The 14,770-nt window shown below is 42.7% G+C and overlaps 3 protein-coding genes across 3 annotated transcripts; 1 reads left to right on the forward strand and 2 right to left on the reverse strand.

Moving 5' to 3' along the window:
• Positions 1-3,261: 3,261 nt before the first annotated feature.
• On the forward strand, positions 3,262-4,194 carry LOC100091337 (olfactory receptor 1052-like). The gene has a single exon (XM_007659940.2). It carries the CDS (start codon positions 3,271-3,273, stop codon positions 4,192-4,194), a length of 924 nt encoding a protein of 307 aa, XP_007658130.2. The 5' UTR covers positions 3,262-3,270.
• A 2,354-nt stretch (positions 4,195-6,548) lies between these two features.
• LOC103165849 (olfactory receptor 5G3-like) lies at positions 6,549-12,328 on the reverse strand. Its single transcript, XM_029059102.1, has 2 exons — positions 12,283-12,328; positions 6,549-7,534 (listed from the first exon to the last, which is right to left on the reverse strand). Exons 1-2 carry the CDS (start codon positions 12,326-12,328, stop codon positions 6,549-6,551), a joined length of 1,032 nt encoding a protein of 343 aa, XP_028914935.1.
• A 1,300-nt stretch (positions 12,329-13,628) lies between these two features.
• On the reverse strand, positions 13,629-14,607 carry LOC100084024 (olfactory receptor 1020-like). The gene has a single exon (XM_016227215.3). It carries the CDS (start codon positions 14,592-14,594, stop codon positions 13,665-13,667), a length of 930 nt encoding a protein of 309 aa, XP_016082701.3. The 5' UTR covers positions 14,595-14,607; the 3' UTR covers positions 13,629-13,664.
• Positions 14,608-14,770: the final 163 nt, after the last annotated feature.

The raw sequence follows: 14,770 nt of genomic DNA on the forward strand, positions 1-14,770 counted from the left end.
GATATTTTACAAACGGGGAAGATTTGGAACATTCTGTTTATCCGCAGGCCAGTTCAGGGTGATCCTAAATTGAAGCCTCATTTTTTTCATAAACATTTTCCCCCTCCCCTCCAATTTGATCACATGATTTTGTTCTTTGGGATGAATAAGTACTTTCCTGCTGCTAAACCCTTCATTGAGTACACTGGTTTAATGGAAGCAAAGTCATCTTCTATATGTGCCCCCTAAATCGTGAGCCTGGTTTAAATGGAGAATCATTTCCCAGAGATATGTGGTTTCTGAGATCGCATGCTCCCAACACACAGGGACACCTACAGAAATAGATGTAGGGAATAAAAGAGGATGCGACTGTGCTTTGGGGATACCCAGTGCTCAGGGGTGGTGCCCTGGTTGATGCTTGGGCAGATGGACATTTGGTTGATACAAACACCCAGCATGAGATGAAGCAGTGTGGCTCAGTGAAAAGAGCCTGGACTTGGGACTCAGAGGTCATGGGTTTGAATCCCGGCTTTTCCATTGCCAGCTCTGTGACTTTGGGCAAGTCACTTGACTTCTCTGTGCCTCAGTTCCCTCATCTGTAAAATGGGGATGAAGACTGTGAACCTCACGTGGGACAACCTGATCACCTTGTATCCCCCCAGCACTTAGAACAGTGCTTTGCACATAGTAAGCACTTAACAAATACCACCATTATTATAGAGAAGCAGCGTAGCTCAGTGGAAAGAGCCCGGGCTTGGAAGTCATGGGTTTGAATTCTGGCTCTGACATTTGTCAGCTGTGTGACTGTGGGCACGCCACTTAACTTCTCTGGGCCTCAGTTACCTCATCTGTAAAATGGGGATTAAGACTGTGAACCTCATGTGGGACAACCTGATTATGCTGTATCTACCCCAGCGCTTAGAAGAGTGCTCTGCACATAGTAAGCACTTTACAAATACCAACATTATTATTATTATTATCCCTGTCTCCCCGTTCCCACTACCTCCCTTCACATAATCCATTATGGAATGGGATTCCCTGCTTCCTTGGATTTATTTCTGTACAGTTTCCCCATCTTTGAGGTGGGGAACTAACTTTAGATTGTAAGCTCCTTGTGGCAGATTTTGCCTACCAACTACATTGTACTCTACTTTCCCAAGTGCTTATTACAGTGTTCTACCCACAGTAAGCACAGTATCACTGATTGGTTAATTTGGGGGGTAGGACTGGGTTCAGTGTGTATTTATAACACTTATTTTGTTGTACATTTAGTTTCACTCATTTTACTAGTTATCCCTTTGGATAACTTGTCATCTGTAAAGAGGAAGGAGGGATTGTGGTATTTGTTAAGCACTTATTTTGTGCCAGACACTGTACTAAATTCTGGGATGGATACAAGCAAATGGGATTGGACATAGTCCCTGTCCCATGTAAGGCTCATGGTCTCACTATAATAATTATGGTATTTGTCAATTTGTTACCCCCTGATTTTCAACCTTTAGAAACTTTCTACTCTCACCAATTGCGGATTCATCTCAGAAAAGCAAGAAAGATCACATTCATGCTGTTGCTTTATTTTCTATCTAAGTTTACCCCAACTTGGAAATTTAATTTGAAAAAGTTATTGGTCATATTAGAAAACCACAAGATCGAGGAAGAAGTCTGACGCAAAATGATCTGAGGACAGGCTAAGAGAAGTGATATAGCTGAGTGGTCCTCAGGGCTCTTTTTTGTGAAGAACTGCCTTGTGTATTGCCTCAAGAGAAACAGTATGGTCTAGTGGCTAGAGCTAAGGACCTGGGTTCTAATCCCACCTCCACCACTTGTCCGCTGTGGGACCTTAACAAGTCACTAAACTTCTCTGTGCTTCAGTTACATCATCTGTAAAATGGAGATTTAGACTATGAGTCCCCCTTAGGAAAGGGACTGTGTCTCCACCCTGATTAGCTTGTCTCTACCCTAATACTTAGTATAGTGCATAGCACAAAGTAAATACTAAACATATACCTTAGGAAAATAAGCACTTCTAATGATAGGATAAATTTAATGGTGTTAGTAATAAATGCACAGTAGCTTCTCAGTAGACAATTAAGAACAAAGGAGATGGCATAGAAGAGCAAATATTCTAGGAGAAGGTAAAGAGGAAGGAGGGATTGTGGTGTTTGTTAAGTGCTTACTATGTGCCAGACTAAGATCTGGGATGGATACAAGCAAATGAGATTGGACACAGTTCCTGTCCCACGAAGGGCTCACGGTATCACTGTAATAATTATGGTATTTGTTAAACACTTACTATGTGCCAAGCACTGTTCTAAGCTCTGGGGTAGATACAAGATATTTAGGTTGTCCCACATGGGGCTCACAGTCTTAACTCCCATTTTACACGAGGTGACTGAGGCACAGAGAAATTAACTGGCTTACCCAAGGTCTCACAGTAGACAAGTGGTGGTGCCAGGCTTAGAATCCACGGCCTCTGACTCTCAAACCCATGCTCTTCCCACTACGCCATGCTGCTTTTCAGAGATATTTGTTAAGGGCTTACTATGTGCCAAGCACTCTTCCAAGTCCCAGGTAGATGCAGGGTAATCAAGTTGCCCCACATGGCCCTCACAGTCTTAATCACCATTTTACAGATGAGGTAGCTGAGGCACAGAGAAGTTAAGTGGCTTGCCCAAGGTTAATTAATGTTGGTATTTGTTAAGCGCTTACTATGTGCAGAGCACTGTTCTAAGCGCTGGGGTAGATACAGGGTAATCAGGTTGTCCCACGTGAGGCTCACAGTTAATCCCCATTTTACAGATGAGGTAACTGAGGCACAGAAAAGTTAAATGACTTTAACTTGGCAGAGTCAGGAGTCGAACTCATGACCTCTGAGCCCAGGCTCTTTTCCACTGAGCCACGCTGCTTCCCCGTGGAGGAGCTGGGATTAGAACCCATGTCCTCTGGCTCCCAAACCTGTGCCCTTTGCAGCTTCTCTTTCTTGGCTTGACGAATGTGACCACTCCATATAGAACTGGTTAGAACCCCGCCCAATCTTGTGCATATAGGCATTTTGGATAAAGAACAGATAGATTAGATTTTCAGTGAAAAAAGCTCTCGCTCTAGTAAAAACCTCTTTTGGGCAGAAACATGTCTACCATCTCTGTTATAGTCTCCCGAGCACTTAGTACAGTTTTTTCTGTTCATGGAAAACAGTAAATACACTGATTGATTGATTGAAAACATTTTCTTCTTCCATAATTTCAATTTCTCTAATCTTCTTATGGCAGAGAGTGTGAAAAAACTGAATCCATGGCTCAAGAGAACATCACCATAATCACGGAGTTCATTCTTTTGGGATTGACGGATCGTGCCGAGCTGAAGGTCATCTTCTTTCTGGTGATCTTAGTAAACTATGCTCTCTCTCTGCTGGGAAACATTGGCATGATCGTTTTAATTCGAACTGAATCCAAACTGCACATGCCCATGTACTTCTTCCTCAGTAGTTTGTCATTTGTAGATGCCTGTTATTCATCAGTATTTGCTCCCCAGATGCTGGCCCACTTCTTTGTTGAAAGAGGAACGATCTCACGGCCCGCTTGCATTGTACAATATTTTTTTTTTGTCCTGCTTCTTACCACTGAGGGTTGCCTGTTGGCCGCGATGGCCTACGATCGCTACGCGGCCATCGTCATCCCACTGCTTTACACGGGCGTCATGACCAAAAGACTCTGCGTTATCTTGGTGGTGGCTTCCTACATAGGGGGGCTGATTAACTCCCTGACCCATACAATTGGCTTAGCAGGCTTAGCCTTCTGTGGGCCTAACGTCATCTGCCACTTCTTCTGTGATCTGCCACCCCTGCTGAAGCTTGCGTGTTCAGACACCTCCAGAAATGAGCTGCTGCTTCTGATTTTCTCAGGAGTCATCGCCCTGTTCACCTTTCTGTCCATCCTCTTCTCTTACATCTTCATCGTCGCCGCCATCCTGAAGATCCGGTCCACCTCCGGGAGGTACAGAGCCTTCTCCACCTGTGCCTCCCACCTTACTGCCGTGACCCTGTTCTATGGCTCCATAAGCTTTAGTTACATCCAGCCCCATTCCCAGTACTCTCTGGAGCAGGAGAAAGTGGTGTCTGTGTTTTACACTCTTGTGATCCCCATGTTGAATCCCTTGATTTACAGTCTGAGAAACAAGGAGGTGAAAGACGCGGTGAAACGAAGGTGTTTCCGTTAATTGAATTATGATGATGTCTTTGGCAAATAAATATTTCCAGCAGGAGCAGATTGCCTCAAGGTCAGGAGGTTCAGTTCGGCCCTACCTGCAGAGGAGGAGCTGAGACTGATCTGAGGGGAGAGGATACTCTTTCTCCATCCCCGTGACTCTTGCTCCCCAAATACCAGCCCATCCAGCTCCTGGAAGCCCCAATAATGTGACTTTCCTTTTTCTAAATGTGTTTGGGACAACCACTAGCCTGGAGCCTACAAAGAAGCAGAGTCCAACGAGTAGCCGTAGTCTGTACATTTCTTGAAGGCAGTGGCTGTGACTACCTATTCTGTTGTATTGTACTCTCCCAAATGTTTATTACAATGCTCTGTACACAGGAATCACTCAATAAATAATAATGCTGGTACTTGTTAAGCACTAACTATGTGATGAGCACTGTACTAAGCCCTGGGACCATCAATTCATTGACTGATAGCACTAATAGTACTTACTGAGAGCTCCCTAGGTGCCATGAGCAATATAAAATATCCTTAAACTCTATTTCCCCTACCTGCAATTAATTTTAATGTCTGTTTTCCCCTGTAGAATGGAAGCTACTTTTGGGCTGGGATCACATCTACCAACTCTACCATATTGTACTTTTCCAGGGTTTAGTACAGTGCTCTGCACACAGTAAGCACTTAATAAATACCACTGATTGATTGCTATACAACAGAATCCCAAGGCACAATGAGTTTCCACTGTAAAAGGGGAGACAGACATAAAAATATTTACAAATAGAATCATCGGAATAAAGAATGAAGAGAAGCAATGAGGCCTAATGGAAAGAGCATAGGTCTGGGAGTCAGAGGACCTGGGTGATAATCCTTACTCTGCCACTTTTCTACTGTGTGACCTTGGACAAGTCACTCAACTTCTCTGTGCTCAGTTCCCTTGTCAGCAAAATGGAGATTTGGTCCCCATCCTCCCTCCCATGGGGCGAACAAGAGGCAGAGCCAGGTTTAGAAATCAAGTGCTTCTGACTCCCAGGCTGGTGCTCTACCCACTAGGTCAGGTTGCTACTTATTTTCAGGAGCTGTTTCCAGTTCCTAAAGCCAGCACCATCTATGAACCACACTTGATAGCAAATGGCAGGAAGAGATTACCGGCGATGGGAAACTGAAACTCAGTCAGCACAACAGAACGGTGGTGGTCACAACAACACAGCTCCCTTAGGTAGGAAATCTAAGGCAAATAATTGAATACTTGTGGTTTGGTGAATGGCAAGGAGACCCACACTCAAGCCAGAAGGGCAGAATAAACCTTGAAAAGACCTGGAGAAGCATAATCTCTACCAATGGGATTTAATAGTGGACTGTTGAAAGACCACTGTAGAAGGGGCCAATCAGTAAGAGAGGAAGGAGTTGCTCTTCTTTGAGCAAAGTTTTCACAAAGATTAAGATATTAAGAGGCAGGCTTACAGTGTGGCTTAGTAGAAAGAGCACGGGTTTGGGAGTCAGAGGTCGTGGGTTCTGATTCATTCATTCAATAGTATTTATTGAGTGCTTACTATGTGCAGAGCACTGTACTAAGCGCTTGGAATATACAATTCGGCAACAGATAGAGATAATTCCTGCCCAAAGACAGGCTTAAGTTCTAATCCTGCTCCCCCGCTTATCACTTTGGGCAAGTCACTTAACTTCTCTGTGCCTCAGTTACCTCACCTGCAAAAGGGAGATTAAAAACTGTGAGCCCCACATGGGACAACCCAATGACCTTGTATCTATTCCAGCGCTTAGAACAGTGCTTGGTATATAGTAAGCACTTAACAAATACCATCATTTTCATTATTATTGTTAAAACAGTTCCAGTACAGGACGGTTGACAAAGTCTGCAACATTCTTTTCAGCTATTCTTCAAAGTCAGAAAAGCAAATCATGAGGTACATCTGTTAATACAAATGCATAGGAAATATTTGGATTTCTCACTTTCATTTTTATATTAAATTTCAGAATTTAGTTATTTGTAAACATCCTCATTTGATAGATTAACTAAATTGATTAAGCCCTAATTAAGCTCCCTTTTCTTTTTCTTTAACGCCCTTGTGAGTTGCCCTGACTTGCTCCCTTTTTTCATCCTTCCCTTCCATCCCCAAAGCTCTTATGTACATATCTGTAATTTATTCATTTATATCAATGTCTGTCTCCACCACTAGACTGTGAACTCCCTGTGGACAGGGAATGTGTCTGTTTTATTGTTATACTGTACTCTCCTAAGTGTCTGTACAGTGCTCTGCATACAGTAAACACTCAGTAACTATGGTTAACTGACTAGAAAGCATTCACTCCTTCATTTCCAATGCAATTATTTTGCTGCATTTAAATTCACCATGAATAAGGCTTTTTTATACTAATGATTCTTTTCAGAGCCCTCTTGACCTCCTGGTTCCTCAGGCTGTAGATCATGGGGTTCAACATGGGGATCACCACAGTATAAAACACAGAAATCACTTTATCCTGCCCCAGAGAGTAATCAGATGCTGACCGCGTGTAAATAAACGTTGATGTCCCATAGAAGAGTACCACCGAACACAGGTGGGTGGCACAGGTGGAGAAAGCTTTCTGCCTCCCTTTTGCAGATTGGATTCTCAGGATGGCGCATAATATGCATATATAAGAGACCAAGATTTCTGAGGAGGTGACTACTCCAAGGAAGATGGCAAAGATAAATAGCACGAACTCATTGACGTAGGTAGCTGAACAAGACAGAGCTAACAGTGGGGGAACATCACAGACAAAATGATTAATGACACTGGAGCCACAGAAGGATAATCTGAAGGTGAGATAGGTCTGCGTGGTGGCGCTTATAAAGCCAACCAAATAAGAGCCGGCCACTAGGAGGTAACAGACTCCCTGGGACATAATGAATGAGTAAAGGAGGGGGTTACAGATAGCCACGTAACGATCATAGGCCATTGCAGCCAGGAGATAACACTCACTGCTGGCTGGAACGATTAAAAAATACATTTGGGCGGCACATCCGTTAAAGGAAATGGTTTCATTCTGCGCTAAGAGGTTGTCTAAGATCTTGGGAAGAACGGCAGAGGAATAACAGAGATCTAAGAAAGCCAAATGACCGATAAAATAGTACATAGGGGTGTGCAGTTGAGCATCAGCCTTAATAACTGTGATCAACCCAAGATTTCCAATCAAGGTGACCAAATAAATCATGAAGAATGTCAGAAAGCCGATGACCTTCATATCTGGATTGTCAATCAGACCCACAAGAATAAATTCGGTCACCGTGGTGTGGTTTACTGCAGCCAGATCTCCAAAATGCGTGTCCTTCCTCTGCTGGCATGTGACAGACCCTGGTCAAAGAAATGAAAGCAAAAAGTATGAGGCTCTCTGATAATTTGCCCCCTGAAAATCACTGAAGTGAATAACTGATGTAGACAATGAGCAGATTCTACCTTCCTGGAGGAAGATCTATCCTTCACTCACTGAGTTTCTCTCTGGCCCTCAAAAATTGATCCACTGGTGTTATTAACTGTATAAAGGTGCCCTGTATTAGCCTCCTCTCTTGGAAACATCTCTAGGTTAACTTGGTATTAAACAAGCACTGAAGGTTTTCTCCATCAGTATCACATGAGGAAACATAAAACTTGTGTCTCCTGTCCCCCCACAGTAGAAGGAGAATTAAGGACTGATTAGAGCATCAGGAAGCAAACTGCTAATGGATAGTTTTCTGCTCTGAATTTCAGAGAGAAATTTTCTAAAGGAAGAGAAAAACACTAAAATCAAAAAGAAATGTTGTCTTTCCTGAGTGTGTAGAGTGACACAAGGGGTCCAGCTCCTTTGGTCCAGAGCTGGCTTGTAGGGTGGTCACTCAGCCCTAAGGGCACTGCAACACATGTGACAGTGTGTGGCGTGGGCAATCTTCTAGACTGCAAACTCCTTGAGGGCAGGGACTAGGTTACCAACTCTACTGTACTGTACTTCCCCAAGCGTTTACTTCAGTGCTCTGCACACAGTAAGAGCTCCACAAATAGCATAATCGATTGATTTCTGAGCTGCACTTAGACCCTTCTCACCCTAAGCTCCCACTTCTCTAAATCCTGACTCAGCTTGGGGGTGGAGGGGTTGGGAAGGCCAGTTTTCTGAATTTCCATTTTATCTGGGTGCCTGAGGAGTGAAGAGAATTCTGGCACCTGCCTCTCTGCTCCTAGGCCAGTGTTTAGAGCCATCTCTAGAGGGAGTGGTGTCAGTCTCCATCCTGCTTAGGCTTCCTGCAGAAAGGAAATAGGAGTTTGTGGAATCTGGTTGGAGGCTCGTTCCTGGGGGTCTGCTGGAGTCAGAGTGGTCACTTATCTACTCCCTCCCTGCCTCCATTCTTGGGGCTAGGCTACCCCTCCGTTTTTTAAAAATATTTGTTGAGTCCTTACTATATGCTAAGTACTGCTCTAAACACTAAGGTAGATACAAGTTATTCAGGTCAGACACAGTCCTTGTCCCATATGAATCTCATAGTCAAAGTAAGATGGATGACAGCTATTAAATCCCCATTTGGAGTTGAAGAAACTGAGGCAGAGAAGCCCAAGATCACAAAGCAGACACAGGGCAGAGTCAGGATTAGAACTCCAGTCCTCTGACTCCCAGGTCCAGGCTCTTTCCATTAGGCCATGCCGCTTCCCACTTTAAAATATCCTCGCCATTTAAGCCTTGAAGTCTTCTCAACCCCCAGCTGGAGGAAGCTTTGCTTCAGGAGCAGTATCAGTAACATCACGAACCCATGGCAGGAAACATCGTGACGGACAGAGATGGGACATTCTCAGCTGATCTCTGCTACTCCTGTGATCTGCAGGCTGCCCAAGGAGAAGGCAGTCTGGAAGATTCTTCTGGATTTGTGTGTGTGTTGTGTGTGTTTGTAGACCTAGAGAGGGAGTTGAAAGATTTTGTGTAGTTATGAAAGTGTACGTTTCTTCTCTTCGCCTTTGCTCTCTAGTTTCTCTTCCTAATTTTGTCTCCGTGAATCTCCTTTCTGCCTGCCATGCTCTCTGTATCCTTCTCCCTTTCTCTTTCTTTTTTCTCAAATCTGAATCTACTCTCAGCCCTCATAGAAATCCCTATGTGTTAATTATAATTGTTTTCCCCAAATAAACCTAAAGTCTCTGCAAAAGCTATGGTTTATTTTGATTGTTTTACCTCAGTTATTTATGCTTTATCAGAACTGATCCTAAATTGCTCAGGGACAACATTCTCTAGTCAAGCAGTCAATCAGTATTTACTGAGAGCTTGCTTTGTTCAGAGCACTCTACGAAACTTTTGAGAGAGGACAATACAACAATATGACACATTCCCTATCCACATTAAACGTACCATTCCTGGGTCCTGGGTCTCTCCATGGTGGTCTAAAATTCATATTCTTTATTAAATTCTCTAAAGGTTTATGACTAGAAATCAAGTTGCCTAGTTCTTTCAAATGACTGAACAAACATTTATATACTTTACTTGCTGATTATCAGTAACTCCAACTTCCCTTTGGAGACTGTGTTTATAGTTACTCTGATATTTCTTGGGATTTAAATTCTCCTAATCCCCCAATTGCCCATGTACAAAGAAGAAATAAGCATTCCCTTTGGGAAAGAATGGTAATTGTTGCTCTTCTTAAACCTTTCCCTTAGACAATTGCAATTTTTATGGAATTTCAATTTATGGTCAGTTTGGTTTCTTCATGACTTTCCCTGCTTTTCAAATACTTAGGGAATTTCTATATTTGACTAAGGCTTAATTTTCCTGAGCAAAAAACGTGTGGATGTGTTTGCTGGGGTACTAATTAACAACAAAACTGGAATATCCCCTCTGTTATGACTTTTTTAATGATATTTGTTAAATGTTTACTCTTTGTCAAGCATTATAGTTCCTGTCCCACATGGGGCTCACAGTTTAAATTGGAGGGAGGAAGATTCAATACCCATATTACAGATGAGGTAACTGAAGTGCAGAGAAGAACAGCATGGCCTAATGGAAAGAACATGGGCCTGGAAGTCAAAGGACCTGGGTTATAATCTTGGCTCCACCATGTGCCTCCTACGGGACCTTGAGCACGTTCCTTAACTTCTCTGTGCCTCAGTTACCTCATCTGTAAAATCAATCATTCAGCTTGAATTCACTGGCTTACTGAGAATCAGCGTGGCTCAGTGGAAAGAGCCTGAGCTTGGAAGTCAGAGGTCATGAGTTCGAATCCCAGTTTTGCCACTTGTCAGCTCTGTGACTGTGGGCAAGTCACTTCACTTCTCTGTGGCTCAGTTAACTAATCTGTAAAATGGGGATTAACTGTGAGTCTCACATGGGACAACCTGATTACCCTGTATCTACCCCAGCACTTAGAACGGTTCTCTGCACATAGTAAGCGCTTAACAAAAACAACATTATTATTATTATTATTACTGTGGGCAGAAACGTAGCAAGTGCTTGGGAGAGTTCAATATAACAGAGGTGGTAGACACATTCCCTGCTCACAAGAAGCTTACAGTCCAGTGGGCATTCAATACCTGTTCGCCCTCCTACTTATACTGTGGAGCCCCTTGTTGGATAGTGACTCTGTCCAACCTGATTAACTTATCTCTACCCTAATGCTTAGAACAGTGCTTGACAGACACTAAGCGCTTCACAAATACCACAATTACCATTGCCTTTCTTGTCCAAGGACATACAACAGAGAAGTGGCAGAGTCAGGATTAGAATCCAGGTCCTCTGACTCCCAGGCCTGGTCTCTTTCCACCAGGCATCCCTGCTTTTAAGCAGCGTGGCTCAGTGGAAAGAGCACGGGCTTGGAAATCAGAGTTCATGAGTTCGAATCCCGGCTCTGCCACTTGTCAGCTTTGTGACTATGGGCAAGTCACTTAACTTCTCTGTGCCTCAGTGACCTCATCTGTAAAATGGGGATTAAGACTGTGAGCCTCATGTGGGACAACCTGATTACCCTGTATCTACCCAAATGCTTACAACAGTGCTCTGCATGTAGTAAGTGCTTAACAAATACCAACATTATTATTATTATTATTATTATTATTATTAATAAACATTTCCTCACCATATAAGCCCTGAACCGCCCAGAGAATTTATGTACCAATCTTGCTTACCCCACCAGTTGCCTGGAACGATATCATTGTGCACCATCATTTTGAGGACAGAGATGAGTGGCTCAACTTTCCACTCACCCACCTTTCCTTCAACTACCTTTCTACCTTATGGTTTAGAACGAGCACCTTGTTAACCCGAATGATCTTACTCCTTACCATTACCTTTAAAGCGATCATTCACCTTGCCTCCTCCTATCTTACCTCGCCAATTCCCTGTTACAAAACTGCGTGCTCACTTCGCTCCTTTAGCCCCTCTGCTACTTATTGTACCTCCTTCTCATCTATCTCACCACCCACATCCTGCCTCTGGCCTGGAATTCCCTCCCCCTTCATAATCGAGAGATCATTACTCTCCCCACCCTCATAGCCTTATTAAAATCACATCCCCTCCCAGAGGCCTTTCCAGACTAAGCCCTCATTTCCTCCCTTCTGTGAAGTCATGTCACTTGGATTTGTAATCTTTATTCACCCCACCCTCATCCCATGCCACTAATGTAAATATCTGTAATTTATTTATCTATATTACTGACTCTCCCCCTCTAGACTGTAAGCTCCTTATGGGCAGAGAACGTCTACCAACTGTGATGTACTGTTTTTTCCCAAGCACTTAGTACATTTCTCTGCACGCAGGAAGTGGTCAATCAGTATTAATGATTGACTGACTGAATGCTCATTTTGAGATATGCAATTAGATTGTTTTGTTAAATTCAAGATTTGTGAGGCACTGGGAAAATAATTACTCTAAATTAGGGGACTGATAGAGGAAATTGATAACAGTCATATTTGACACATTGAAGAGCATTTCGGATTTTAAACTCTTCCTTATGGAACATGTTTCTCAGTCTTTATAGAATATCATCATTGTACCTTTGATTTACTAGTAGATGGACTGGTGTCATCAGTATTATTCACTGAGCACCTACTCTGTTTCTAGTTGCTTGGGAACATACAGAAGTAAATGGGAAAGCTTTTACCATGAGGAAATTTCAATCCAAGAACCATTCTTCCTGTGAAATACATGGTTCTTCATCCAATCCCCACTTAATCAATCAATGGCATTTATTGAGAACATACTCTGTGCAAAAAAAAACACCTGCACATGAGAATTGAAAGAAAACTGAATATCAAACACAGAGCTCTTATGCTTCTCTGTAAGGGAACAAAGGCAGTGATCAATATATTCCTTTTAGTAGTGGTAATAGCATTTAATGAGTGTCCACTGGGTCCTGAACAATTTTCTAAGTCCTTGGAAAATACAAAATTAAGAAGTGACATGTTTCCAGCCCACAAGGGGCTTACACTGCAAAACAATAGATCATACCTAGAACTGTGAACATCCAGGTCTGAATCTGCTCATGAGATCAAGGGGAGGGGAAACCTGGGATTCCCAAAGATAATACATCCAGCTCCTCAAGCAGTTTCATCAAAATCACCTATACATCACTATACATCATATCAAGCAGTTCTACTTCATAACAAATAGCCATCCAAAATTACAAAAGGCAAGTTCCTGGAATGCAGTCGGTGTTTCAGTATTGAAGGCAAATTTCTTGAATTTCAACTTTTCTGGGTAGAATACGAAAGAAGAATTATTATTAGGAAGATACCTAAGCGGTTGCTTTCTTGGGTTTAAAATAGGGCAACTGCAAGAAGAAGAGACCGAATAACTGTTTTAAACATTAATGAAGTATAACCTCAAAAAAGTCACTGTGATACTGGGCTATAGGGAGATGCCAATGGTAGCCAATCCAGGCTGGTGTGCATATCCATGCAAATTCCATCTTTGAACCCAAAGAACAACTAAATAACATTTCACCACGTGGCATCAACAGCACATCCTTCTAGATCCATCAGGAGGTAGATAAAAGTAGGTGCTATTAATTAAGAAAGAGAAAAAATACTCCATCTAGGTTCCCTCAACCTTTCAATTTTTAAGTGAACTTCTGAGTAGAATTATATTGCCAAGAACTAGTAACATGTCCCCCGTATTGATATATGGTCAATGAAACAGCTTTCATTAGGGACACTCAGAAATTTAAAATCACACTGGGTATGTCATATGCAGACTTAGGCAATGGTGATTTTTTTTCTCTTCCCTCAAGAATGGAGGCATACCCCTCAAGAAGAGATAGAGAAAGAGGGAGAGGGAGAGAGGGAGAGACAGTGAGAGAGAGAGAGAGAGCATAAGGGAGGTATAGAGGGAGGAAGAAACTGATCATACCAGTTTATCCATCTTGCATTTTGGAGAAGTAAAATAAATCATTCCCAAGGCACAGATTTATCTCTGGGAAGAGAAAACATGTTAATATTTATGACACATTCTAAGAGGAAAAGGGATTTACTCTGAATACCACTTTTAATCGGCAAAAAACAGAGAGAGCATCTTTGTCTCAATTACTTTCCTAAAGGCACTCTTCACTTCTTTGTTTCTCAAGCTGTAGATCAGAGGATTCAGCATGGGGATAAACACGGTATAAAACACCGAGACCAATCTGTTCTGATTCAGGGAAGAGTTTGAATGTGGTTGAAGATACATGATGATCAGGGTCCCATAGAAAATGAAAACAGCAGTCAGGTGGGAAGCACAAGTAGAGAAGGCTTTCCACTTTCCCTCTCTAGAGTGGGTCCTCAGAATGGCAGCAAGAATGTAAATATAAGAGATCAGGATAGTCCAGAGTGTGCTCAAGATATTAAAGCTAACACAGATAAACATCACTAGGAAATTGATGCTTGTATCTGAACAAGAGAGTTGTAACAGTAGTGGAATTTCACAGAGGAAATGACTGATAACATTGGAATGGCAGAATGACAATCTAAATGTAAGATACGTATGAATAAGTGAATTCGCAAAGCCACCAAAGTAAGTAACTGATGTCAGGAAGACACAGACTCTGGGGGATACAATGACCGTATAGAGCAGTGGGTGGCAAATGGCCACATATCGATCGTATGCCATCACGGCCAGAAGGAATATCTCAGTGGTTCCAAATGCCCCAAAGAAATAAGCTTGGGATGCACACGCAGTGAAAGAAATGGCTTTGGTTTCTGACAAGAAGGTCACTAGCATCCTGGGAGTGACGCATGATGAGTAACAGAAATCGACAAAAGATAAATTACTGAGGAAAAAGTACATGGGGGTGTGAAGTCGGGGCTCAATCTTGATCAGCATCGTCATCCCAAGGTTGCCTATCACGGTGACGATATAGGCCAAGAGGAGAAACAGAAAGAGGGTCGCCTGCAGATCCACTTGGTCGGTTAGTCCAGAAAGGATAAACCCGTTCCACATGGTGAGATTTCCTTCTTCCATCAATGCTGTCTTCGGTATCTACGGAGACGGAAGGAACAATTAGTTGGATACTTGCTAAGTGAGTGTGGGTGAGAACGGCAGAGTCTTGATACAGTAGATTCTAAATCCAGTTGCTCTCCAAGGATTCACATCCTTTGGCACATTTAAGCGCAAAA

The sequence above is a fragment of the Ornithorhynchus anatinus genome, chromosome 3 (genome assembly GCF_004115215.2).
Source record: "Ornithorhynchus anatinus isolate Pmale09 chromosome 3, mOrnAna1.pri.v4, whole genome shotgun sequence".
NCBI lineage: Eukaryota > Metazoa > Chordata > Mammalia > Monotremata > Ornithorhynchidae > Ornithorhynchus > Ornithorhynchus anatinus.